This window comes from Megalops cyprinoides, chromosome 19, assembly GCF_013368585.1.
Source record: "Megalops cyprinoides isolate fMegCyp1 chromosome 19, fMegCyp1.pri, whole genome shotgun sequence".
NCBI lineage: Eukaryota > Metazoa > Chordata > Actinopteri > Elopiformes > Megalopidae > Megalops > Megalops cyprinoides.
The window spans coordinates 2,180,984-2,207,244 of record NC_050601.1 but is presented as its reverse complement, the minus strand read 5'-3'; the positions used below and the strand labels follow the sequence as shown (position 1 = coordinate 2,207,244).

At 45.9% G+C, this 26,261-nt stretch overlaps 3 protein-coding genes across 3 annotated transcripts; 2 read left to right on the top strand and 1 right to left on the bottom strand.

Annotated features, from left to right (window-relative positions):
• Positions 1-1,353: 1,353 nt before the first annotated feature.
• LOC118794502 (G-protein coupled receptor family C group 5 member C-like) lies at positions 1,354-6,238 on the top strand (the record flags this gene model as incomplete). The annotated part of the gene is made up of 2 exons (XM_036552764.1): positions 1,354-2,326; positions 6,105-6,238. Coding segments are annotated over 2 exons (1,107 nt in total), but the record flags the coding sequence as incomplete, so codon positions are not given.
• A 9,035-nt stretch (positions 6,239-15,273) lies between these two features.
• ccdc137 (coiled-coil domain containing 137) lies at positions 15,274-18,450 on the bottom strand. The gene is made up of 6 exons (XM_036553488.1): positions 18,316-18,450; positions 17,522-17,658; positions 16,918-17,143; positions 16,252-16,334; positions 16,079-16,158; positions 15,274-15,959 (listed from the first exon to the last, which is right to left on the bottom strand). The coding sequence occupies exons 1-6, from the start codon at positions 18,384-18,386 to the stop codon at positions 15,759-15,761; spliced, it is 798 nt and encodes a 265-aa protein (XP_036409381.1). The 5' UTR covers positions 18,387-18,450; the 3' UTR covers positions 15,274-15,758.
• A 4,034-nt stretch (positions 18,451-22,484) lies between these two features.
• LOC118794501 (retinal rod rhodopsin-sensitive cGMP 3',5'-cyclic phosphodiesterase subunit gamma-like) lies at positions 22,485-24,496 on the top strand. Its single transcript, XM_036552763.1, has 4 exons — positions 22,485-22,534; positions 23,432-23,602; positions 24,156-24,196; positions 24,420-24,496. Exons 1-4 carry the CDS (start codon positions 22,485-22,487, stop codon positions 24,494-24,496), a joined length of 339 nt encoding a protein of 112 aa, XP_036408656.1.
• The last annotated feature ends 1,765 nt before the right edge of the window (positions 24,497-26,261 follow it).

The window sequence follows — 26,261 nt, the reverse complement described above, 5'->3', positions numbered from 1 at the left end:
GATGAGGAAGTCTTTTTCTGTCACACGGTCAAACCCCGCCGCTGACTTCAGAGCCGAGTCCACCAGTGAGGATAGCCATTTTACACACCGTGACCAGATTAGCGTGCTGCTTGTCTTCCTTTTGTTTTCCTGTATTCGACGGCATCCATTTTAATTGTTGTCACAGAATCTAGATTTTTTGTGTCATGCTAAAATAAACTGGCCTCTGTTGGTATATGGTTCTTCTGTTTTGGCTTCTAGTGCAACTAAGCAACATGTCTTGTAAGAAAACAGTCATGAAACCCCTGGGCAGGTATTCCAGAAGGTTACTGGTTTGAGTCCCTGGTCGAGGGGGGGCAGAATGGGCACTGGTGTTTTATGCTTGACCAAGGCACTTCATCTAAATTGCTTCAGTAAAACATCTAGCTGTAGAAATGGATAAAATATGAGCTAAGTATATTGCTCTGGACAAGGTTGTCTGCTAAGCAAATACTGTAAGTGCCAAATGGGAAATAATTACTTAAGGAAATGCCAGTGTGGTTAGGTGTAGGTGGGGGATCTAGCCTTTATGTATCATTCATATCCTATCTCTACTGGGCAGAGAGACAGGCCTTATCTTTTGATATGATCATGATGGGATTTATTCTGTGACTGTGCATTGGATCTGCAAGGAACTGTTTTTCCATCAGACCTGTTGCAGTCATTGAGATTGTTGAGATTAATTTTGTACTCATGCGCTTACATCATGCAAGTTGCCCTGGACAGAGGCACGATTGGACATGGGTTTCTTAACCTAGTAGTAGTCAGAGCATCTCACAGTATATGCTGGATTCTATGAAGTAACACGGACATAAACCTTCTCACTGATAACTAGTGTGTCTCCTTGGCAACACATTTGTCTCTTGAACAACCAAAAAAGCAAACAGTGTTGTTGATTTTGAGGCGTTTAAGGAATATTGTGATTAATTTTGTTCACCTGAATTCAGACATGTGCGTGTGGCACACCCCTGGATGTCTACAGACTGCAGGTTGTTTTTTTATCGGTGCCCTTATGTAAGGTTGTCAGGTGGACAGGTGCCTAGTCCTGGGAGGGTCTATGTCATTACTGGCCACTGAAGCAAGGCCTTGTCTTCTGCCTCCTATGACATGCTTATTTCTGACTGTTTGAAATAACATCAAGTGGAATGCAACGCATTCTAACGGCTTCCTTCTGTGTGTGTGCATGTTTTTGTGTGCCCTTGCTTGTGTGTGTGTGTGTGTGTGTGTGTGTGTGACAGACTGCAGGCACTGGCGACCATGGAAAACACGGTCTTCAGACCCACCCTGCCGCCGCTGCTGCTGCTGCTGTTGTCCCTGTGGTCTCCGCTGGGGGTCGGTGCCACCAACAGCACCCCCTATGGGTGCAGCCCCAGCATCAGCGCCCTCTACTACAACATGTGTGACCTGGGCGCGGCGTGGGGCGTGGTGGTGGAGGCCTTCGCGGCGGCCGGCGTGGTGGCGTCCTTCGTGCTGCTGGTGACGCTGCTGGCCAGCCTCCCGTTCGTGACGGAGGAGGGGCGGCAGAGCACGGTGGGGCCGCAGGCGGGGCTGCTGGCCTGCACGCTGGGCCTGTTCGGCCTGGCCTTCGCCTTCATCGCCGGGAAGGACTTCTCCACCTGCGTGGCGCGGCGCTTCCTGTTCGGCGTGCTCTTCGCCGGCTGCTTCTCCTGCCTGCTGGCACACGCAGCGGGCCTGAACGTGCTGGCGAGGCGCGACCGCAGTCCCCGCGGCTGGGTGCTGTGTCTGGCTGCGCTGGCGCTCTGGCTGGTGGAGGTGATCATCAACACGGAGTGGCTGACCATCACCGTGGCCCGCTACCCGCTCAACGCCACCGGCGTGCCCGCGGCCTGCGCCATCGCCAACCCGGACTTCGCCATGGCGCTCGTCTACGTCATGGTGCTGCTGCTGGCCGTGCTGGTGGCGGCGGCCGCCGCGCTGGCCGGCAGGCACAGGCGCTGGCACCGGGTCGCCATCTTCATCCTCACCACCGCCGTCCTCTCTGCCGGCATCTGGGCAGCCTGGCTCGTCATGTACGTGTACGTCAACCAGAGCCGGGGCAGCCCGGCCTGGGACGACCCCACGCTGGCCGTCGCCGTGGTGGCCAACGGCTGGGTGTTCCTCGCCCTCTACGTCATCCCCGAGATTTCGGCGCTGACCGACGAGGGAGAGGAGCCGAAGGTGCCGGTGGAGGGCGGATACCCCTCCCGCGGGGTGGGCTATGAGACCATCCTGAAGGAGCAGAAGGAGCCGAGCTCCCAGAACGTGTATGTGGAGAACCAGGCCTTCACCTTGGACGAGACCACTGCAGGTAGGGGCTCCTCAGACTGCCTGTATGTGCCGACTGTACTATATACAACCTACTGCGCATGCAGTCAAAACCACAAACATGCACATCAACATGCATGCATCAATACAAGCATGCACATGTTCATACAGTACGTACAGATATTACATTACATTACATATTTAGCATTTAACTCTTATCCAGAGCGCCTTACATCTGTTACATTTTTTTACATGTCGCACATCTATACAGCTGGGTATTTTACAGAAGTCATTCTGTGTTAAGTACCTTACCCAAGCGTACAGCAACAGTGCCCCAGCAGGGAATCAAACTGGAAACCTTTCGGTTACAAGTCCTGCTCCTTCCCATTATGCTGCATTACATACATGCATACATACTGTATATGTGTGCACTGTTTGTATGCTTGCATGGTGTCTGAAAACGCAGTGTCCAGAGGTTCTTAGAAGCAGGGATGTGCTGTGGCAACACTCAGACAGCAGCAGAATTTCCAGCAAGGCAGGTAGCAATGTCTGTCCTTCAGTTTCAATATGAGCCAGCCACTTTCTCTGCTGCTCTCCGGTCCCAGGGAAGATTCGAAGGGCAGATAAATTCTTCTCATCGATTGGCTGAGGGCTCAGTTTGAAAGGTTACCCTAAATGGCTCTTAAAATAGCTGTGACAGATACGCAAGCAGCATAAACAGTAACTTTCTGAGAAACTGAGATGACTGAATAGGAGGAGAAGACAATTCTGATTGCATCGACTCAGGGTGAATTACAAACGTCCGCGTGCCCTCCAGAATGCAACCTCATGGGGGTTATGATCTGAGGTTCAGTCTCCACTACATGTTCAGTACCAGATCTTTTTCACAAAGGCACTGGAGTTGGATAGAGGGAGCGTGAGAGAGAGGGAGGAAGAGAGAGAATGAAAAATTAAGTCAGAGAAAGAATCAGAGGGAAAGTCTGAGAGAGGGAGAAAGAGAAAGATTGCTCTCAGTCTGTGAGGCAGTGCTTATAGAGTGCTGCTGGCACTCTGGGTAGCTGCTGGCTGAGAGTGTGTATGTGTTTCTCTCTCTGCTCCATCTTTTCTCTCATTCTGGATAAAAAGATCCCTCAAACAGATCACTGACACCTGCACTCCTCTTTAAATACTTTCACTTGTCATTATTGAAACAGTCGTGTCAACAAAGCATCTGAATTTGAATTTTAGGGAGAGAACAAATCCAACAGAGAGCAAGTGAGTGAAAGAGAGGGTGAGTCAGAGCAAGCGTGATCCAAACGGAGAGAGTCTCAGAGATCACACAGAGTCTCCTTTGTCCCGTACAGACTCTTCTTCCTGGGTTCTGGCTCAGAACAAATGAGGACAGTGTAGTTATAATGATAGCACAACAGCCACTTATCTCAGACATGGAGGAATCTCTTGGTGCATTGTTTTAATCAGGGGTGACAGTTCCAGCTCCTGGAGGACCACCTGTATGTCAGGTTTCTTCCAGCCCATTCCCCTAATGTCCCCAGCTAGTTAATTAGTGTAATACATATACACATATACACTTTCCAAAACACGTGGCAGTAAAGTGCTTCCACAGTGCCAGACACAAATCAGCTCTTCAGCAGGGATTTATTTTTCTCAAGAATGGAGCCAGTGTGAAAGTGAGTAAATGACTGGGCTTGTGAAGTACTGGGAGCAGAGCCTCGAGAAAAAAAAAAGAAAAGAAAATAGAACAGAGGTTTGAAAAGAAAATGACAAAGTATTACTGTTACAGGGGAATGTCTCCAAAATTCTCCAATGTAACGTGTTGTCCCTTAGCTTATAGTTTCATACATACGCATGTTGAAACCATATGAAACCGGTTTATGCAAATTGAAAGAGTATGATTCTCAAGCAGTTGGATGTCTTTTCCCTCCTGTTCTCTTGGTGCTCCGATGTCATTGTGTAACACTCACCTCTCCAACATATGAGTGAAGAATGGCTTGAAATCTTTTTCCAGTCTGCATGTGAGTCTTCCAGCCACATGCAGGTGGCCATTTACATGCATTTAAACTTAAATGCATTAAACACTTTAAACTATTTGCTTAGCAGGCTCATTTATCCAAGGCAACTTCCATTGTATTTATATAATCCACTTATGTTTTTAATTCAAATGTTGCAACTTACATCTCATGTAGCTCCAGTCTGCCTCCACGCCCGAACGCACAGTGTAGTGGTCAGAGGGTGTGTACCTACTGTATTGACACTGCAAAACAGCACCATAAAAATTTTACATTGACCTTTAAAGTGATTGTGAACAGAGGCCAGAGGGGAAACCAGCATGCATGTGGTACTGCAGCATTTGAATTCATCCTGAATTCACTGTGCATGTGTAGTCATGGTGCTTCCCAGGACAGACCTGAGCGTTCTTTAAGCTGTGCTTATATTCCATTACATCATCTCTGTCGTCCTCCAGCCACACAAAGAATAGTCCTGATTTATTGTTTTGTTGATTGAGACTGGTGAGAGAATAAAGACTTGGCCAAACAGTCCCACCCAATGACACTGTTTGCCTACTCTGAAAGCTCAGACCAGCCATACCCACCTCTTTCATTAAGGTGTCTAGTACGAGACATGGCGTCCTCTAGGTGGGAACACCCATGGACGAGGCAGAAAGAGACCCAGAACTATCCGTCAGTCTTGTTTATCTTGGGTGCACCTTGTGAAATGCATGGCTCTTGTTTCAAATATGAGTGTAGCATAGGGTCTGAAGTGGCAAATATGAGCTTCGATAGTGTGCATGGTCCTAGTCCAACCCAGGCTTTCAGAACAGCCATAGGTCAGATCTTATGCAATTAAAGCTTGACAACACAGAACTCTGTATGCTGAAAAGACTGAATTCAAAGAGAAGCAACTCAACAGAAGCACAGTTCTCTCTGCCTCTGGGTGGCAAAAAGGAAACAGAAATCGTTCCCCTCTGTTCTGTGGTTGCTATATCCCTGCTTTCAGCTGATGAGGTCATGAGGGTCAGGTGTGTCATACCTGCTACAAGCAGAGATGCTTAAACAGCTGATTATCAGCTCTAAGCTCCTCTCATCCCATTCAATCCTTGTCCACACTGGTGTGGTAGCTGTGGCTGTTCTGCCATTGGCCACACCTTTTCATGAATATTCATAACACATCCACGAATCAGAATACTTTTAGCCTCAACAGAGATTTGCAGAGCCTGAATTTTCAGTGTTAAGCAGACTTGAATATCTCTGATCAATAAATAGAATATCTGTGTTATGAGAGGCTGTAGGATGACTCTGCTTGACCTTTGAACCCTCATTCCTGAATCAGAAAACAAAATGCGCTATTTCCCTTTGAATTAAATGTCTCCCAGTGTGGTCAGACATCGCCCGAAAGAACAAACAGCCAGGCCACGGTCTTTTTTCACCCGTTTGTAAATCGCCAGGGTGGAACGTTGGCCTCCCACTAGCGGAGCTTGAAATACAAATAGCATCGGTATTCTCTGTTTGACTTCAGACCCTGGTGGGAAAGAAACAAACAGTAGCACAGCGAATGTTTGCGTTTCCGTGGAGACAGGGATGTGCTGAAGGACTTCTCCTTCACGTCGGAGAGCGTGCGTGCGAGGATCGGGCCTCGTGTCAGATTCGTGATCACAGGTTCTCAGAGGCGATAAATTGTACAGCGGCATTTTTATTCATGTTACACAATCACAGCAGTGCCGCCAGTAGCCTACGCAGAGCGTGGGTGGAGTATTTTTAGCCGAGGCTGGTCATGATTTTTCCTGTTGTAGCGAGCTTGATTTAAATGCCCTTTCTTCTTTCCAGCAGCCAACAAGTCACTATCCCCATACAGTGGCTACAATGGCCAGATCCGTAGCTGTGTCTACCAGCCAACTGAGCTGGCCCTGATTACCAAGGGCCTGGGAAATGTAAGTAATCTACATAGAGAGGTACTCTAGATCACAAATACATCACAACGCTGCTGTACTACACACACATGGCAAAGATATTGTATTAAACATCCATGGCAAAGACACTGTATTAAACATGCACATCAAAGATACTGCATTACACAAACAGGTCAAAGATATTATACTACAAGTACATGAAGATTCTATACTACACATGCAAGTCAGAGATATTGTAGTAAACACCACACAAAGGTCAAAATCACCATACTATGCAAATCAAACGTACTGTAAAATACATGTGTGGTGTGTGTGTGTGTGTTGCGCAGCTGAGGATGGACCATTCCCATGAGCCAGGACCCCCGCGTGTCACACCCTCCTCGCCTCGGGCACATGAGGGACTCTCCGTTCCGGGACAGTCCCATGACAGCAGTGTAGGTATAAAGGACAGCCCTTCACCTGTCTCCCTACAGTCCCTGTCTTTCTGTTAGTCCATTTATCTCCATCTCATCTCCTTTGTGCTACGTCTTTCATTTTGAATGTATTTTTTAACAAGTAATCCCAGTAGACATGCAAAATTTTGCTTTGTGTGTGAAACCTACGGCAGTGAGGTAGCTGCCCTGTTGAAGGGCTGGATTTTAACTCTGCCTTGTCTCTCCCTCCAGGGTAACGGCCTGCACTCTCACTGGTGAGCCAGCTCCACGCCTGCTCCGGAGGTCCTTCCTCATCTTTTTTTTCTTCTTGATGCTCGTTCTGTGATTTTCTTTTTTGGTGTTGTGGAAAGGCAAAGGAATATAAGGGGCTTGACAGCAGTGGAGAGAACATGAAACTGACTGGGGGGGACTCCTAGGACATCACTCTGGGACAATTCTCTCACATACCCCTGCACCCCCACCCCCACCAATCATACATAAACACAGACACAAACACAGACAAACACACACACACACACATGTGTGCACACGCACGCACACACACGTCGGCGCAAACCGGGTAAGGGTGTTTCCCAAAGGAGAAATATATGGCCTGGAGAGAGAGAGAGAGTGAGAGATGGGGAGGAGAGAAAGAGAGAGAGGAAGAGAACAGATTCTGCAGCTACGGAGAGGTACAGGTTACAGCACCTTGTCTCACCTCTCTCTCCATTCTAATGTCAACTCATCACCTCTGAGCTTTGCCAGGGAGGTCACAGCACCTGAACTTCTGAATGGACAGATGGACAGACAGCTAGTGGTGTGAGGGAGACCAAGGGAAGCCAAACTGTGACTCACATAAGAGCAGGGTCATTCTGACAGGGTGGGACAGCAGCCTTATAACCCAGGCTGACAACAACTCCAGCCTCTCATTTACCCTGTCCTCCCCAAGACATCGCTAAAATGAAGTTCTCATTCTTGCATCTTAAACACATTCAAGCTCAAGGTGTAAGGATTAGATGCATTCTGTATATACAGTACGTTCAACTTTACTTTAAGAGATAAGCACTGAAGTTTCAGTGTTTCTCTGCAGCTTTACTGGGTTCATTTAGTGGTTGTGTTCAAGGATGTTAACTTAAGTTGGAGTCTTAACAGTGCTTTCACTGTCTGAATGTTCTGAGTATATATATAAATATGTATATCACAACGGCTTCACGAATACATCACACTTTGGCTTTTTAACAATCAATAATTTGCGATGTATTGAATATGAAAAATGCAGGAAGAGATGCACTGTTTTTTAAAAAATAATCTCACATATTGGAATAAACTGCTCTATGCAAAGCAAAACCTGTTGAGAGCTGTTTGAGAGCTCTTCCAAATTAAGCTTTTTAAGTAGAGTGCATCTGACTAGCTGCAAACTTACTCATAACAGAAATATGTTAACATGTACATATAAATATATATCCTAATATATGTTAAAATATATTATCTAAAACATAATTCTTGATTATTTTTACTTGTGGGGGAGGTGGTAATTTACACTTTAATGTTTATTTTTATCAATATTTTAAACAGTTATATTGGAATAGGTATTACAGAATTCACTGCTTGTAAATTATGCCTACATTATTACAGTGTTGTTATTACTGAATACTGAAACGCTATTTTCAACAGCTGTAAAAATAAAGATACCACAACTGGAATAAATAATTAAATCTTCTTGGTTGCTGTATGATGAAACTAGAGTCTACAGGTCCAGCGCTTTTCACAAAAAAAGACAATCGGCTTGTTGAAGATCGGCTGCTGGAAGATCAATCGGAAAAAAGAGATTCATAATTCAAGAACGGCCGCAGGTGTACCTGCTGCAGGTCAGACCGGCCATGGTCTCACCTGCTGTGGTCTGGAATGCTGTTTGGAAAAAGCTCTGCAGGAGGAAGTGCGGTGGATGGAAAGTAAAATTTGCCTTTCACTTTCAGACGGAACATTTCCATGCTTATCTCTGACAAGCTCCTGCGCTCTCGGCCAGAAAGTCTGAGTCGTGGACGTGCTGTAGGAGGTTGTGGCTTTAGGGCACAAAAAAATATGATTCAAATGAACATTTTCAGCAACAGCAGGGTCTTCAGGTGACTTGCGGCGTGGTATATCACGTGGAATAATTAGGCTGCACAGCTGTAACGTGCAGAGAATTACATACTGACTGCGGTTTAAAGGGAAGCCAGGAGGGGAAGATATTTGCATGATGGTACACAGTATTCCTGGTCAGGAACAGCCAATCAGCATTGACAATCAAGGGTTGACCTACTGCTTCTTGCACACAATCATTTCACCAGTGCTTTTCTGGCGGTTTTAAGGATGGATGCCTCTTTTATTTTGTAGTATGTTGTGAGAGAGTTGTGAGGAATGCAACTGACGACATGTTGTATCTTATATGTTCACATGCAATCACTCACACACTAGCAACTGAATCTGCTTTCCAGTGGGTCAGTGGTATGGTGCAGTTTTGAACAGTTAAGCAAAGACAGAGAAGCTTTATATGAGGCAGCTAAGGTGAAGGTCTCCTCAAACAGCCGATGAAAGCAAGACTGTAAAATCATTGTTTGCTCATTCCTGGTTTTACGTTTTACTACCTGGACGAGGACAGATGTACCTTTCTTCTGTTCAAGGTTTAGTCTGTTCTGCCGAAACAAACAAAAAGTTATTTAATAGTGGAACGTGTTTGATGGAGAGAGTTGGGGAAAAGCTTTATACCTGCCAGGATTTAGCAAGAAAGTATGTGTTGCCATGGTAATGAAGCTGGCTTGTCACCAACCTGTTGAGCAAAACTGACCAAACATTCAAATCCAAAATGATCTGCAAACAAAGAATTTGAGTAACAGCACTGAACACAATTCAGTGAAGAAATCCAGTGCAGCTGTTGGAACATGTGCATGTGAGAAAAAATGGACATATTAGAACATCTGTCCACAGGCCAGGCTGATCTGAACATCTAGCGTTGCTTTTACTACAAGGTGATCTCTTCAATGACAGAAATATTACAGTTTATCCTTGTGTATCTACTGTAATTGACATTTTTTCTATGAAATGTGTTCTGTAACAGTCACTGTATCTGGACCTCTATATGATATGAAATGCTGTTTATTGATGAGTTAAATATAGAAAATTGTATATTTGACACATTGCAGAAAGGACAGTCAGATTTCATAAACGAATCATGTTCTTTTGGTGATCTGTGTTTTGTCATTTGTCACAAGATTTAAAACTGTATGTCATGCAGGGTCAGTGCCTGCTAATAACTAAGCTAATAACTCATATTTGCACATGACAATTGACTCTGCTCTCATCACACACAAAGCAGGGAACTCTATTTCGTTAACAACACATTTTATGGCTTTGTCGCTGTAGTGAAACTCCCTAAATTAGAAGATGTCAGTAACTCTCAGGCTTAAAAAAAAAATCATGACTGCACTTGCAGTCATAAAATGATTGACGTTTGAGGCTCTGCATCCATATTTCAAAACATATTATCTTAGCAAGACACATTACATTAGCTTAGTATACACTGCAGAGTGTCTTAGCATTAGTGACACACTAGCCTACAATTTTACAACGTTATGCATTTATAGCGGGTATTTACTGGGGCGATTTGGGATAAGTGCCTTGTCCAAAGGTACAACAGCAGAGGACCACCTTGAAAGTGAAGCTGCAATCTTCACACAAGCCTTGCTCCTAACCGCCACCCCACATTCTGCCCTTTTTTTTTTAACTAGAAATCAAACGTTTCACCAACATGAAATAGGAGTCTTCTTGTTTCTAGGGGCAGCAGTGTGGTGCAGTGGTAATGAGTTGGACTTATAACCGAAAGGCTGCTGGTTTGTTTACATTGGGGTACTGCTGCTGTACCCCTGGGCAAGGTTCTTAACCCAGAATTGCCTCAGCAAATATCGTGCTGTATAAATAGTTAAAATTGTAACCTATGTAAGTTGCCCTGGATAAGAGCGTCTGCTAAATGACAATAATGTAAGGTAATGTGTGTAATAAGCGCTCACCATGGCACCAATCCCCAGGTCCTGTTGTGTAAGCAGGCTGTTTCCATGGGAACGAACGCAGCGCCGCCGAGGCCCGGACATCCACACGGATACCAGGACCATGTGGGTGTCATGATGGGGTTGCCAGGTAACTAAATTGACATGGGTAGTTAAACGAGACCAGCATCGTTAATTAAAACGCGTTCCCTGAAGTCACAACCTGTTTTCCATTTGACGAGTCATTGAAAGAAAAAAAAAACCAAAACAGTTAAGGAAAACAGATTTTAGGACAGGGTGGGGTTAACTTACTCAAGGAAAGGGCTCATGAGGACTTCTCTTTTTAAGGTTTTCAATGTAAATGCAAGCTGAGCTCTCCAAACCAGGTTTCAACTCCAGCATATTGTCAGCCAACAGTGACCAGTAACCCGCAACTGTGGAACAAACTGGCTTTGTTCCAAGTTGGGAGTAAGTACATACTCAGATATGCAAACACTGATATTCTGCATTTGGGAGCATTTACTGCCACAGACAGTTTGGACAGCAGGTGAAGGAATGCCATCTAAACATACCAAGCAGTGTTACTGAGTGCCTGCTGCTCTTTGGGTGGTGGAAAAAAAAACAACTGAACCTGGCTGGTAAGAGTAGGAGACATTAACAAAGGATCAGGAAGATCAGCCAAAATGTCCAAATCCTTTCCCCTGTGTCATTGTTTAAAAGTGTTGGGTATCGATCTTTGATGAATGCCGATACTGCAGGCTGAAACAAGAGGGAAATCCAATTCTATTAAATGTAGGTCATAGTAAGTGAGCTTTTGACCATAATTTGCTGATTGCATTGTGTTTACTGAGGTTTTACTTAGGACCTGAAACCAAAAACTTACTGGCTCAACTCATGAGGTCAATTAAAGGTGTTTAAACCCACAATTTGCCAGACCCTAGAAACTCCACTACATCACATATTTCCCACAAAGGCATTTAAATGCTGTCAAAACAGTAAACCGGATCTTTTCTCATGATGATTTTTAAAAGATGACTCATGAAGTCAGTGAGGTTATGATGTGCCACCATTGCAATGGAAACCAAAGTCTTATGATTTAGTGTGTTCCTGAAGCCTTACTCTCCCATTGCGAGTTTAACCATTAGTCTGGACTGTGTTTAGACCACTGAACTCCATTACAAGTGCATTTGGCTCCTAAGCTGTGAGAATGGGATATCTGTCCAGAGCACAGAGCTTTCAGATAGAACTTTCAGAAGTTAAGGGAAGACACCAAAAGAGAAGGTCAGGCTATGAGAAAGCTACGGATCAATGGAGGATGGGAGATTTTAAGAAGAAAAAATGACAAGACCTAAAGGCACGCAGTTTGGAATTAATACAGGAGGAATTATTCCGAACCTGGCATTTTTTCCCAACAAGCGGGTAGTTTCACTGCGAGACCACAGGAAATTTGTTTATTCCATTGTGTTTCCGGGTGATGTGGTAAAAAGATCCTTTCGCCTTTCTTTTCTGTAATACTTTATACCTGCTCACAGCCGCACAATGCTCCTTTTGTGCATCCCGGTTGTGATCCCAGTCTTTAAGCAAATATTTTTATCAGTTCGAAGACAGGCTCACACACACACCCTGCTGGAGCTCTGTGTTTATCACCTCTCTTAGGCTCTCTTCCCACGTAACACGACTACACTGAGACCTTCGCCACAGGGTGATTGTTTAGTAGGCAAATGTTCTTGTCCTCAGGGCAGGTTTTTCAGTCATAGCTGGTTTCTTTACGACTGCATAACCATTCTAAACAAATAAGCGCATCCTCCACCCAAACAGCGCTCCCAATGGTCCACAAGCCATAAGAGTCTACAGCTTACGGAGCATATCTGTATGCTGATGTGCTAACACACTACACAAAAATACACAAGTGAGGCCCAACACTAGAAGGCTGCGTGCCTTCACAGAGCGTGTTTACCCTGTGACACAATACGCTAAAGGTCCATGGTTATATTAAAACACCCGGCGCCTCAGAAAACCATGGCACCAGCTCACAACAGCATTTCTCCTGAAACTGGGAGGGGTGCTGAGGCCATGTTCTTTCTCACAGGGTTGAAAAGCAGTGACCTGTAGTGCTAGTGCCTGTATTCTGACCCTGACCCCCCCCAAAAGAATCACTGCATACACTGTAAGTCTGCCTTCATAATGAACACTGCAAACAAAACTCACCCAACCAAAACTCAAAAGATAATGACTTTCTTGTGTACTTATTAAAGAATAACACGACAGCTACCCTCGCTGTTCCTGGCTCTGACCTCGTGCCACTGAATACATCTGTTACTGCGCTGGACGCAGGGACCCTTGTGTGCCGTTTCCAAGAGCACAGCTGGCAACAGAGCGGAAAAGCTTGCCGGTTTCTGACAGGCCACCTTGCTCTGTGGGGAATGGGGTCAGAGTTCAGCGAGCAGCCAGCCACACAAACAACTCAACAGCACTCAAACCTTCGCCCGTTCTGCGCTCTCTTAAGGGACGGGACTCGTCCAAGTCGTCAACAAGATAATACCCACCTATTCAATGTCAGGGACACTGGTGATTGATGTTCCACACTAATGTTAATGTGAGTTTAACAACAACAAAAAAAAAAACAAAAAACAAAAAAAAAACAATGATTACAACAGCAATAACAGATTGGATTAATACTCTGATTATGAGCTCTGAAAACATTTTCTTTGCATCCTCTTAAATACATAAAATGCTACCGCAGTACAGGCAAGCATGTGGGAGTTGCTGAGAGATTAGTGTTCAGGTTACCCTTGCCACCTCACCAGAGGCAGAAAACCAGCGGAGCTGCGGTGTATTTTTGGCAGAATTCATCACCTCCCACTCATGACGTCAATTGCAAAATAAAATGGAGTTCACTCACAAATGAGTACATGGATGGCAAATAAATGTTTGACAGATCTCAGCGTAACAAATGAGTGACAGCCTGCTGTTTATGGTTGTTGTGTGGGTGTTGTAATTGCTAGATTTTGTTCACTCACTTCATGACCACGCACGACCACGCACACACACGACCACACAAGACCACACACGACCACACACTCTGGAGAGCTATGGCAGGCCCCAGGGTGACAGGTTTGCCTCCTCTGATTTGTGCCCACACACTGCAATGAGTCTGGAGAATGGGGATACAAAAAGCTGGAAACTGGTCGGGTTTTGGGGTGCAAAGCTGAATCTCCATATTATGTGGATGGGCTAGTACGCAGGCAAAGGGAACGGGGTGAGCATTGAATGTGTTTGGGATTCTGTATACAATTATGCAAAAAAAGAAAACAACACCATCACATACAGTGGAGAGAGATAAAATTTACAGTAGGCGCTCACAGTGTAACAGCAAACCACAACCAAATACACCACCGTCTCATCAGACACAATCATTCAAAACCGTAATGCCTGGCTGATTTTTATGGCTTTATAACATCTCCTAATAGGAGAGTAAAGCAAGAGAACAAATATGCTCTCGCGCAGATTCACAGTGGTGTCTCAGGCTGAGAGAGCTAGGTTTTTCCCAGGAAAGTCAACCATGCATTGAGTGTTGAGTATCACTGACGGTAAGGGTTGACCTTCTGCAAAATAAAAAAAAAAAAAATGCAAATACTCTGATGCTCTTCTTAGGGATCACCTCAGGTCATGTGGCCCATGACTGGTAGGCATGGAAGAGGGTGCAATAAACGGCAAATCCCTGTGGAAAACACCTCCCTCCCCCAAACACACAGTCAGCCTCGTCTCTCACCCAACACCATCAAAGATCACAGAACTTGCGCCTCTGAGCTTGCCATTCTCACCTACATATGGAAATGAACCAATCAGAACCCAGCTCAAATGAACAGGTATCAGCCTTATTTAAAAAATTCCATGTCAGTCCAGTGTGTTTGTTCTCCTGCTATTTCCTCCCCTTGCAGCCATAGCGGTAGGACAGCTCAGTTCAGAGGTACACGGTGCCATCTACTGGTAAGGATGGGTAGTGAATATACGTGTCCACTCCAAAGACTCAACAGGACCCATTCAAATACAGTCCTCATGCGTCACAGTCCAGAGGATGTTACAGCTCTTTTTGGAATCAATGATGCCAAGAACGGGAGAGTAAAGACTGTTTCGATGCGGGCAATTGGTGGAATCACATGCTTAAAAATGCACACTCCTGTCTGCGAAGCCCTCCAGGACCAGAATTTAGCATCTGTGATGGCACTGTGACCCTCCAGGACCAGAATTTAGCATCTGTGATGGCACTGTGACCCTCCAGGACCAGAATTTAGCATCTGTGATGGCACTGTGACCCTCCAGGACCAGAATTTAGGATCTGTGATGGCACTGTGACCCTCCAGGACCAGAATTTAGCATCTGTGATGGCACTGTGACCCTCCAGGACCAGGGCAGAGTAGCGCTTCAGACCAACAGTCGCTCTGGACTTTGGGAAGGCTCCTCTGCCAATCCCTGCCTGCACATAACCACACCGTGCTCCTCGTCCCCACAGCACGGCATGAAGAACGCAGACAGCAGAATCTGTCCATCGTACAGCCAGGGCCACTGCTACAGAAGCCTCAGCGTCCCTCCCTCCACAGCAATGGCACTGAGAGGTCAGAGGTCGAGTCAGTCTGATTGGTTGGAGCCATCATCTAAGAATCTAAATACCCTGTTCACAGTCTGTAGAGAGGAGCAGAACCAGACCCAAAATTAAAGGATGGGGGTTCAGTTCTAATGATGACCAGGCAGGCAGGACTTCTTGGAAAAATGAGCTTGATTTTAAGCATCATAACTGCTCAGCTCCATCCACAGGAAGGCCGACTGGGTACCAATGTGGTGTAATGGTTTATAGGAACTTGACCTGAACCCAGACCGTTGCGAGTTCAAATCCCAAGTGGGTCACTGCTGTCGTGCCTCTCAGCACAGCACTTAACCCCTGCTGCTTCAGTGAATATTCCGTGGTGTAAATGGGAAACCTATACAAAAATATAAGCTCTGACAGTTTCCCTGGAGAGGGGTACCGCAATTAAATTCACTGAATATAAAAATGTTGAAGGAAGTATACATTTCCTGAAGCACTAGGGTTTAATTCTGCCTGAAGCTCCTTCCAGGGTTTAGTCCCACCCCTCAGCCTCACTGAGGGTCCTGTAGCCTGCCAAGCCCCGCCCCCTGGGCCCCTTGTCGTTCCTGCTTGAGTTTCTTCAGGTGTCTGTAAGCCTGGACCACACGTTCCCGCTCTTCCTCCATCATCCTCTGCCTCGCCATGGAAGGCTTGGCTGTGGAGACAGAGGTGTGGCCAAGGAGAGAGTTCAGCAGAAGCCCCTTTGGCGCCCCCTGGAGGCAGGAGACAAGAACACCATTGAAAGAGAGACCCAAAAAAAAGGGTCCCCAAAATCCCTCTTTTTGCTCACCAGCAGCAGTGTTTGACATCAAGATTTCACCTGCCGGCCTACCTGAGACTTGCTGGGCGCCTTCTTGGGTTTGGCTGTTAGGGACGGGGGGGCCATGGCAACCTCACCAAAGTGCACTTTGTCTGTGAAGTGGGGAGAGAGGTTGAACAGCCCACTCAGGATAAAAGCAAAAGGAGGACAGATCTCAGACAGACACGGCCGTTGCGCAGAAATACCGGTAAACTGCTCCTTCTCCTCCTTCTGCTCCTTCCTCTCGGTCTTCTTCTTCTGTAGCCGCTGAAGCCGCACTCTGTCAAACCTGCAGCCAGAGGGGAGGAGCGCCATCAGCTGGCCGTGATGGAATCTAATACACAATGGCGTGCTCAGTCACCATATAACCTGTCTATTTTCAGAGTGCGAACACCTCCTGCTCTGCTAAACTCAGCCCAGTCCACTGCAGTCCAGCAACAGTTAGCAGCAACTGACCGGTTTAATCCTACACTCGGTTTAGCAATCGGTCATAGCCTTACTGGGTGGCAGGGGCAGCAGTGTAGCACAGTGGTAAACAGCCAGGCTCGTAACCGAAAGGTTGCCGGTTTGATTCCGCACTGGGGCATTGCGGTATCCTTGGGCAAGATACTTAACCCAGAATTGCCTCAGTAAATACCCAGTTGTGTAAATGGATAACATTGTAAAAACTGTAACCTATGCAAGTTGCTTGTTCATGAATGAACAATCAGAGTCATTATTGGAGAAGCAACCGACTGTAGTAGACTGAGTGTATAATTCTCTCACGCATTACTGCATTCACATATGCTGCTAGACAGCCCCAGCTTAAAACACACTTGTGGTCCTGTTACGGTCACAGCATTGCGACCGCTACTCTGCAGGGCTCCACTCACTCCCTCTTCTTCTCCGATTTGCGCTGGTCGGCCGGTTGCTCCTGGTCCTGCTGCTCCAGCTCTGGCTGGCGGTCCACCTGGTTCTTGGTGAGGAAGAGCACGTGCTGCGTCTCCTGGCCCATGCGTCGCAGGTAGGCCTTCTCCGACTCCTTCCTGCGCCTCCGGAAGTGCGGGACAGGGATGTCCGGCATCCCCGCGTCCCCAGCGTCAGGCTTGGGCGCCATGGCTACAGGGCATGATGGGAGAGGTGAGCAACAGGGTCACATGATCACATCAATCAAACATGATCACGTCTCTCCTGGGGGCATTCCTGTAATCAATACACACCATTTTAAGCTCATTAATGTTACAGCTCTTGATGCAGCTGAACTGCAAAAACCGACTGAATTGATGGTTATTTATGATGTAACTGTTATCTGAAACTTCATATATTTTTATCTCTTAACTGTCCTTGATAAGAAAGCCAGCATTATGTAAAATTGGTGCATATCGGAGGAACCGTTAAACCGACGAGCTCGCTCGTTCTGAAATTTGGAATGATGCAAGTCTCGCCGAGGAAAGCAATTTGCCATCCAAAATATTATGTTTTCCAGAAACAGGCTACCTTTCTTCATCTTTTTGAGCTTGCTCGCGCCGATCTTCATCCGTTCCTTGCTCTTCATGATTTCGCGCAGCCGGAAAGGGATCTGGTCCAGGTGTTCCTCCGGCCGTGGCTTAGCATCTCGCTTCTGTTTCTTCTTGCTGTGAACAGACGGCTAATGTTTGCATCTGTAACTCTACAAACACCATCACTAAACTCAGTAACTACAAAATGGGCTGTTACTTTCAGCAGGCTAAACAGCTAGCAGATTAATGAAAATAAGGACATATATTTAAACCGGATCAATAACTGCTATACGATACATTTTCAGTGGTAACAGTAACTGATCTCTTAACACGCTTTCTTCCACACTTTATTTTTCTGACTTAAGGTGGTAAATTGGCGAGCTACCTTGCTAACGGTTCTCTTGTCACGTTCGCTGTTAAGCATGAAAAGCCAGTCTGTTAATAGTTATTCCAAATTAACGATCCTTTGGTGTTTCCGTGCAGACCTCTGCTTCACTTTAAACATTAGTATGACCTCGTAATAAAGCCAACACCATGCCCCCAAAGCAACCTCTCACTTTAGCGTACAGCACAAACAGGAATACCATCAAACTTTCAAGTCATTACTGTACAAGACATGACCATCACGTAGTCTTTAAACACCGCAATTTTTAATACAGGGACAACGCCTTTCTTCGTCAAATAATGCCAGTTACTCTATATCTGACAACTGTTAGCTAACTAGTTAGCTAGCCGGTGCTAATGTGACACGAAGGGCCAAGCACAGAAGGAAAAGGTAAACATTTGAGCAACCTTAGCGTCTGTTCTTTCTTGGACGTCCGTTGCGAGGATTCGTTAGCTTTAACCTTGTTGTTTTTCCCCATGTTTTAACTTTAGATCATGTACTGTATAACTGCACTGTTAAACACAAATCCACATGGTCCAACGTGAAACTCTGAAGCCTTTAACCTCTTACCTTCGACCCCAAGCAAACCCAACCCACGCGGCCATTTCCGACTCTCCAATTGGCTGAAATGTCGTGGTTTCGGTAGTCGGATTGGCCAATGGTGCAGCGAATTTAGACAGCGAGATTCAAAGTGATGCTGTACTGTGTGTGTGTAGCACAGCAGCGCAGTGGTAAAGGGTGTACCGTCGAAGTTTAAACACGCCTGCAGGGATATTGTAGTTATTTCTGTCGCCCCCCAGAAAAAAAGAACTAACTCCCGGTGCTGTATGGGTTATACCCCACCGACCCGAAACCTGGCAGATGGAATACTTGCTATTCTAAAATGTGGATGCGGGATATTTCAGATTTGTGGTGTGTTAGCTAGCTGTGTTGCAAATTGACTGAGCGCGTTCAAAATGTTAGCCTGCGCTTGCTGAGCTATGTAGCAGCCTACCTTGCTATTGCAGCTACTTATCCGTCATGGTAGTCATGATTTCCAGAAGACAAACTTTCATCGTTGTAAATAAGTAGAACTTTAACACAAAGGTATGCAAAACAAAGAAAATGGAAAACCGTGACATACACACATCACATATAACATAACACACACATTGTACACATTGCATGGAACAAAAGTTTTGCCTTAAAATACCCTTTGAACACGCAATATGCAAACAAATAGGACTTCGATATCTAATAGGTCATTAGATAAAACGAATTGGTTAGGATCACTGGGGAGAGAAAATGGGGAAGGGGGAGACATGGGTGTGTGTGTGTTGTACAGGGCTACTGACTAACAATCATTGAAAAATATCAGGGTCCATTTTTTTAACAACAGAGATGAAGTCTGCTTGCTCCAAATTTGTTTGATTACAGCAAAGAAAACAATTAGTGCAAATTAAAAGCAGAGCTCAAAGCAGACTCTCCAGCTTTAATGGATTGGTGTAATAGGCTACAGGAGATGTAAGTAGTGGGAAAGTTAACATTGGTTAAGACTGCAAACTGATACAGTTTATTAGCTAATGGGCACAGATACGTGGATTGTGTTAATACAGGGAAGTCATGCATCATGAGTTGAGGCTGACAGGAGAAACCTTGGCAGAAAGAGTAGATTATATTTACCTGCAGTGAACATCAGCAACGTGAGGAAGCAGGGAGATGCCCCTCGTTCCGCAGGGGTCAGCAAAGCGCTCACATGTACCTGAGGATCAGTGGCATTACAGCTCAGTGGTTTAAACGTGCAGCAGATGTCCCCTGCCCTGAGGTACAGCACCAGTGACCTGTCCTGGACTCAAACCTGCAAACTCATAGTCATGAGTTCAGTCAGCTGCTCGACACATCTGACACATCTGCCCCTGGTGAATTTTATTTATTTTATTGACCCATTACATTGTTTGGTGTGTACTGTGCATTCATCGCCCAGTTGGAATTTATTAGCGATACTTGTGGCTGCAGACTGATATTTGTACAAATCGAAAGAAAGGCATAGGGCATCTGACTGCATAGGCCTCCCCTCGAGAATGGCCCTAATTGTCTCTCTGTCTGCCTGTTTCTTGTTAATCACTGACACTTATCTGTAAATAATCCAGGCTGCAGGCAGGTGAAATGAAGCACAAATGCAATCCCTGTGTCTGGGGTAGCAGTTTGTTTTGGTTTTCCTGATGAAGGTTTGGCCACAGCGGGTTGGGTGCACACCTGAGTGTGAGATTACGGGAGAGAGGGACGCTAATCTGGTGGGTGAGTGCTGCGTGTGCGAAGCAGGGATTAATTGGAGTACCGTCTGAAGTGCTGAGGAGTGGAGATTGGGGTTTGGTTGTTTTTATCACAGACCAGACGTTACATGCCCTGTGTGATTGGGGGGGGCTTGTGGGGTCAGGGTGTAACAGCAGCAGGGCTGAATGGAAGTGAAGCACCTGGGAGTTTTGAACTACGTTAGGGAGCGTTCCTCGCTGCCGATAAATCAATGCCCTTCTTGGGCATTAGAGTTTATCACTACAAATCCCATTTGCTCTCTCCTCAGGTGCCTCTATATAATTCTAGATTGGAAAGACATGGATTGGAAAGATCTGGAAATATCTGGAGTTCCACTCCAGTAAACCTGGCTAAAACTGTCTTCTTAAATGTAACCTCACAGCTAAAACATGTTTTTCTTCTGCTTTTATCTTTTTTTTAATCTTTTTGTGATATAACTGAAAGCAATGAAAACTTTATGAATTACATTTCGAGAAGAACTGTTAACCCTTTACACACTGATGTGACCCTAGTGATCTGACGAGCCAGAGAATTTTATGAATGGGCACCACGGTGCTGGGCATTCCGAAAGTGAGTGAGATGACACCTGTGAGATGACACCTGTGAGATGACACCTGTGAGTGACACCTGTGAGTGACACGTGCGCCACGTCCTGCTCAGCGCATTCACCTGTCTGCGCAGTTTTTCTGTGAATGGCATCTGTTTGCATAAGCGCCTGATCCACACCTGAGCGTTCGGCCTGTGCGTCAGCACCCTGCCCACCATTCATCTCCCTCTTTTAAAATGTGCAGTCTACCGTGGAAAATCCCAGCCAATGGGCCTGCTTTTGTGCCGCTGCCAGCGCCCTCAGGTAACCCCAGCCCCCTTAGCACTGTCTCCCTGCTGGCTGCAGCACTGATGAGGTGTGCGTGTGTGTGTGTGGGGGGGGGGGGGGGGGGGTTTAGGGGGATCAGAGGACGTATGTGTCTCACCCATAATCCCCTTAGGTCCCAGGGGAGTATAAGAATCCCCCTGTCCTCCTCTTCTACTCACAACAAACTGAGAGAGGTCGTCTGCAGCACTACCTGAGAGAAAAGGAAGGGGAGGTGAAAGCTACTTGCAAAGCTGGTGAGTGCTGTGATCGTACAGGACGTGGGTCTCTAGGGGCCAGGCGTTGTGGAGTGATGGCCAGGGAGCTAAACTTGCAACCAGAGGGTTGCAGGTTTGAGTCCTGGATGGGGCTCTGCAGTTGTGCACCTTGAGCATGATACGGCCTGTAGACCGCTTCTATCAGTGTCCAGCTGTGTAATGTTGTGAGACGTGGCTCCCTGTATAAGCATGGGAGATAGGGTCTGCTGGGGAAACTAGGGTCATATGTAATGCTTGGAGGAGCAGACAGAGCAGTCCTTTGTAACAGGCTGCTGCAGGGGTTTTTGGGGGGTGATTTTGGCCAAGATGGTAAGGTGTAGTTACATACAGAATCGGCTTTGTTGTTCTGCAAACTGCACAGAGTTGGATGTAGGTTCCATTTGAGATGCTTGAATGAGAGAGAAAGCTGGAAGGGACAACTCAGAAACATCAAAAATTTATAAATACAGCTTTAATCAAGCAATGTTTACAAAATGCCAAAAATATATATTGTGGTATTGACCACTAGTCGGTCAGATATAGGCACAGTATGGTAAACAGAATATGGCATTCTAGATTCATGTTATCTGTGTAACCTGTTGTGGCTTTCAAAATTATCAACAAAATTGCAAATGCTGTACATTACCATGTAAATTTAAACAATTGAATAAATACATGTATGGCAATACGTAGTATGATACACAGATAGCATGGTTTAGCCAGAAGGATCCGACACCATCTGTGATTTTTTCTGGCAATCTGGGGTCACAGAAAGGTACAGTAACTACAATGTAATGAGTACGAAACTGAGACTGACACACAGATTCCTTCATTCCTTCAGTGTGATCTGTCCAGCAGTGGAAAAACTTCAGGTTTACAGCACTGAGGCATCTGATTCTGTTAGTCTTCCTGAAAAAGTGCATAGGATAGTAATGGACATTTATCACACAGGCACCATTGCAGCTATAACTGAGAAACACAACTGCAAGTGGCCTTCACTGCAAAACCTAAACATTTGGGGTGCTTATCGAATGTGTGCTTTACATGGACTGGAACATGTCTTTATCAGCATTGGGTGCCTCCTTCTTTGAACTCAGATTACATTAATAGAAAAGAAACATTTGGCGCAATGTTACTATAGTAGGGTTTACTCAGAAAATGAATGTGGCAGGTCATTATGGCAGAGGAAAGAGGTCCTTTCGGCTTCCTACAGGAGGGAGGGGTTTGGTGTGCACGTCATTGTGCACATTGAGGGGGAGGCTCACTGCTTATTTCCAGAAGCGTTCTGTGTGGTCAGCAAGGTCCAGCTGCTTTCCAGAGATTACCCAGAGTCCGCAGGAGGGCCACAGGCTAACTTCAGAAAGGGATTATGGCAAGTGGGCCAGCCCGGTGCCCGTGGCGCTGACAAGAGGCTGGATCCTCACACAATGTTCTGCTTATTAATATGTTTCTCGATCCCTCCTAATCCGTCTTGATGAGCTGCAAGAGGATTCCTCTGATCGCACTGAGCTCAGGGGCTCAGGGGCTGGGTTAGGTTGGCTCTCTCCCAGAGACGTGACATGGTGCAATTACTCAAAGACAGAGGCATCAGCGGAAACAGGAGCTCAATCATCATAAGAATGACTGAGCATGCTTACCCAAACGGTTGAAGGGGGTCGGCCCCACCACTCCATCTGAGTCACACCAAGGACTGCCTGGCACTTTGTATTAAAGATGAGGATTGTGGGTAATAGCCCTTGGATTGACCAGTTTCCTGTTGGGGTGGTAGTGTGAATATTTTTTATGGGCCAAACACATAAGAGGTGCATATAATACCCACACAGTTGGATAGAAAGCATTCCAAAGTGGAATCAGTTGTGAATTGATCACCAAGTTGCGAAACGGTCTCACTATGGCAGGGTGAATTTGTCTTTTGTATCCTGCTGACAATAATAATGAAACAATAGTAGCAATATTAACAATAATATTTCATTCCAGTCTGGTTTCTTTGTCTGTCTGTCTCCCTCCAGATCCACACATTTCAAAAAAAAAACCCAACTGCAAAGTCTGAACAACTCCTGCCGCCTCGGCCAGCTCCCGGTTCCTCTGGTTCTCCGAGACTCCACCCCTTCCTCCACCTCTCAGCCAATCCCTGCGCAGTAGAGTATTGAACATGGCAGGCCCAAAATCTGAGGTGAAGGCCAGCACACGGGCATCCAGTGGTCCCGCCTCCGCTGCCGCCAAGGGGCCGCCCAAGTTCAAACAGAGGAACACTCGCCAGTTCAAGAGCAGGCCCCCGAAGAGGGGAGTTCTGGGGTCAGTATCATCGCCAAATACACACCACATAAACTCAGAACAGAATGGCTGCAGGGCACACCTAGTCCCAGCATACCCTCAGCAGTGATTTGGCATGAGGTCAAGTATGGGTAAGAGTACAAGTCGAGAGAGCGGAGAGTGAAGAGTGAAAGCGAGGAGAGTGAGCACCAGTTTATATTAATGTGATTTATGCTAAACTGAACCCTGCCTGTCTCAGCACTATCCCACTGAAAAGAAAACATCACAAATACATCATCACTGTTCAACAAATAATAATAATAATCATCATAATCATCACCATCATCATCATCACCATCATCACCATCATCACCATCATCATCATCACCATCATCACCATCATCATCATCATCATCATCATCATCATCATCATCATCATCATCACCATCATCATCACAGAATCCAAAACTGGATTAGTTCCCTGCTGTTCATACACTCTAGGTTGCCAGTTTGAAATCTGAAATCCTTCCTGAAAATTGTAAACTGTCTAGAGTACTGTAGTAAACGAAGACTGTTTGTTTCTGGTTTATTTCAGATACGGGGAGGATATCCCTGGGATGGAGGGCTTAGGCACTGGTAAGTTCATGATAAACTATATGTCATATATCTTATACAGGGCGTATTAGTTTGCTGTATAGAGAGAGCACAGCAAGTGATGATTCCTTTCACACAAAGTGCACGCTTGGTGAGCAAAGATCACTATTGCTGTAGGGAGTAGGGATTGAGGATGTGGTTTGGAGCACGACCACTGTCTGCCTCAGAGGGTAGCACCTTTGCTAAGGATTGCTTTTCTCTGCAGACATCACCGTCATCTGCCCCTGGGAGGCCTACAGCCACCTGGAGCTGCACGAGCTGGCTCAGTACGGCATCATCTGAGTCCTCCGCCTTCCCACAGTCCTCTCTGTGTGTCATCCTTCCTCCTCCTCAAACGTCTTGATCCTGCTGTCAGGGTCCAGACAAAAACATTATGTTACAAAATGCAAAATAACGCCACTGTCTGACTGTTCCTCCTTTTCCTTTTTTATTCCTCTTCTTGTGTTTCCTGCAAGATTACTGCCATCTTTGCTCTGCTTTGTTGTTGAGATCTCTGGCACTTCATATTTTCTACCTTTTGTATTCATATCATTTTTAATATACTATTAATTCATGCTAAAATTTGACTTTGTTCCCAATAGGTTCACTCAGGGATAAATGCTTCATTTGTTTTATACATATTTCACCTGTGTAAGCTGGCACTCTAACCCATATTTTCCCAGCTCTGTCTGTCATGTGTAGCCATGGTAACACGGTACCTGTGTTTTTTGTCTTTGGGCATCCTCAGAGTGCTTTTGCCGTGGTTTGCGCATGGCTTTGGCACGCCCTCTCACGCCACGGCATGGCTGTGTAGTGCAGGTGTGAACACACAGACACCAGCCCAGGTGTGCTGTGGGACGTGACAAAGCTATGCAATCTCCTGCTGCCCGTGACTGCACTATCACACACTTGTTAATGAACACTCTTTGCTCTTCATCATCTGTATATCACTTTGATCCACGGTCTCGGTCTGTTACCGCTGTGCTGAATGGGTTGAAGTCAATGGATGCAATCCCACACTGAAGGGTTTGATTTGGATTGCTGGCCTGACCGTGCTGGCAAATGGAAGCAGTGGATTGTGGGTATTTGGTCTTGCGTCCAGCCATTGTTTAGTGAGTCACAGAGTGGTGTGAAAAATATGGGGTATCCAGCCATGGCTGTGTGCCGCTAAACAGAAGATGATTAGATCAAATGAAAATAAAAACAGAAAAATAAGAAAAAAAACAATTCAGCATGCTCCCTGTGTGGTCTATTTCCTCTCCCCATGGGCCTGTAATGTCTGCACCTGCTACACTCCTGACACATAGTCCTTCTGCCATTACAGACCGTTTAAATATTACTTTCAACTGTATTTATGGCTTCAGGATGGACACTCATGGCTGTGACATGTCCAGTGTTGCGGATAAAGAGGTGAGGGCCTGTAATCTATCTAAAGCAGCGGCAAGCTTGAGCCCAAGGTCATTTTAGTGAACAGCTGATGTGGAAGACTTTTGGGAACATCATTCAGCATCACTCAACATCGCACAGTCTCAGTGGTATACCAAGCTGTGCCCTCAGGCTCTGGTGGGCTCAAAGGGTGCAAGAAGCAAGAACAGCCACTAGATGGCAGAAAAACTCAGCATCTCATGGGACAGGCAATGGGACTTACTTATGCCGCGGACAGCAGAGGCAGGCAAAATTGAGAGCACATTCACAGCATCAGTACAGCTGACGCTGACTCAAAGAGAAGTGCAGTTCGGTTCATTTAGGTGTGAAACCTTCACAGTAATGTAGCTGCACCATGATGTGAATTTAAGCAGATCAAAGGAAATCACTAGAGAGGGAGAGTCATGAGCATTTGGAACTACGTATACTCTTTGTGTGTGTGATTTTGATCCAGCGTAAAAGTTGAGCAGTGTAAAAGGAAATGCACTCAGGTCACATGGAAATGAGTGAGTTGAAAAAGTTGCAAAAACTGTGGTCTCCTGCAATGATTTTCTGCCCTCACGAGTGCTGTGGCCTTGTGCGTCACTCGTGAATAGTTTCCAAAAGGACAGTATGTTCCATACATAGATACAATGCTTTTTCA

What these genes read in the sequence shown, in the direction of transcription:
- ccdc137 (XM_036553488.1), bottom strand. Translation starts at nt 18,386, where the DNA reads ATGGGGAAAAACAACAAGGTTAAAGCTAACGAATCCTCGCAACGGACG. An exon ending in GGAGAAGGAGCAGTTTACCG is followed by an intron (nt 16,159 to 16,251) that starts GTATTTCTGCGC and finishes CCCACTTCACAG; the next exon opens with ACAAAGTGCACTTTGGTGAG. An exon ending in AGGCGCCCAGCAAGTCTCAG is followed by an intron (nt 15,960 to 16,078) that starts GTAGGCCGGCAG and finishes TCCTGCCTCCAG; the next exon opens with GGGGCGCCAAAGGGGCTTCT.
- LOC118794501 (XM_036552763.1), top strand. Translation starts at nt 22,485, where the DNA reads ATGGCAGAGGAAAGAGGTCCTTTCGGCTTCCTACAGGAGGGAGGGGTT. An exon ending in CTACAGGAGGGAGGGGTTTG is followed by an intron (nt 22,535 to 23,431) that starts GTGTGCACGTCA and finishes TCCACCTCTCAG; the next exon opens with CCAATCCCTGCGCAGTAGAG. An exon ending in GATGGAGGGCTTAGGCACTG is followed by an intron (nt 24,197 to 24,419) that starts GTAAGTTCATGA and finishes TTTTCTCTGCAG; the next exon opens with ACATCACCGTCATCTGCCCC.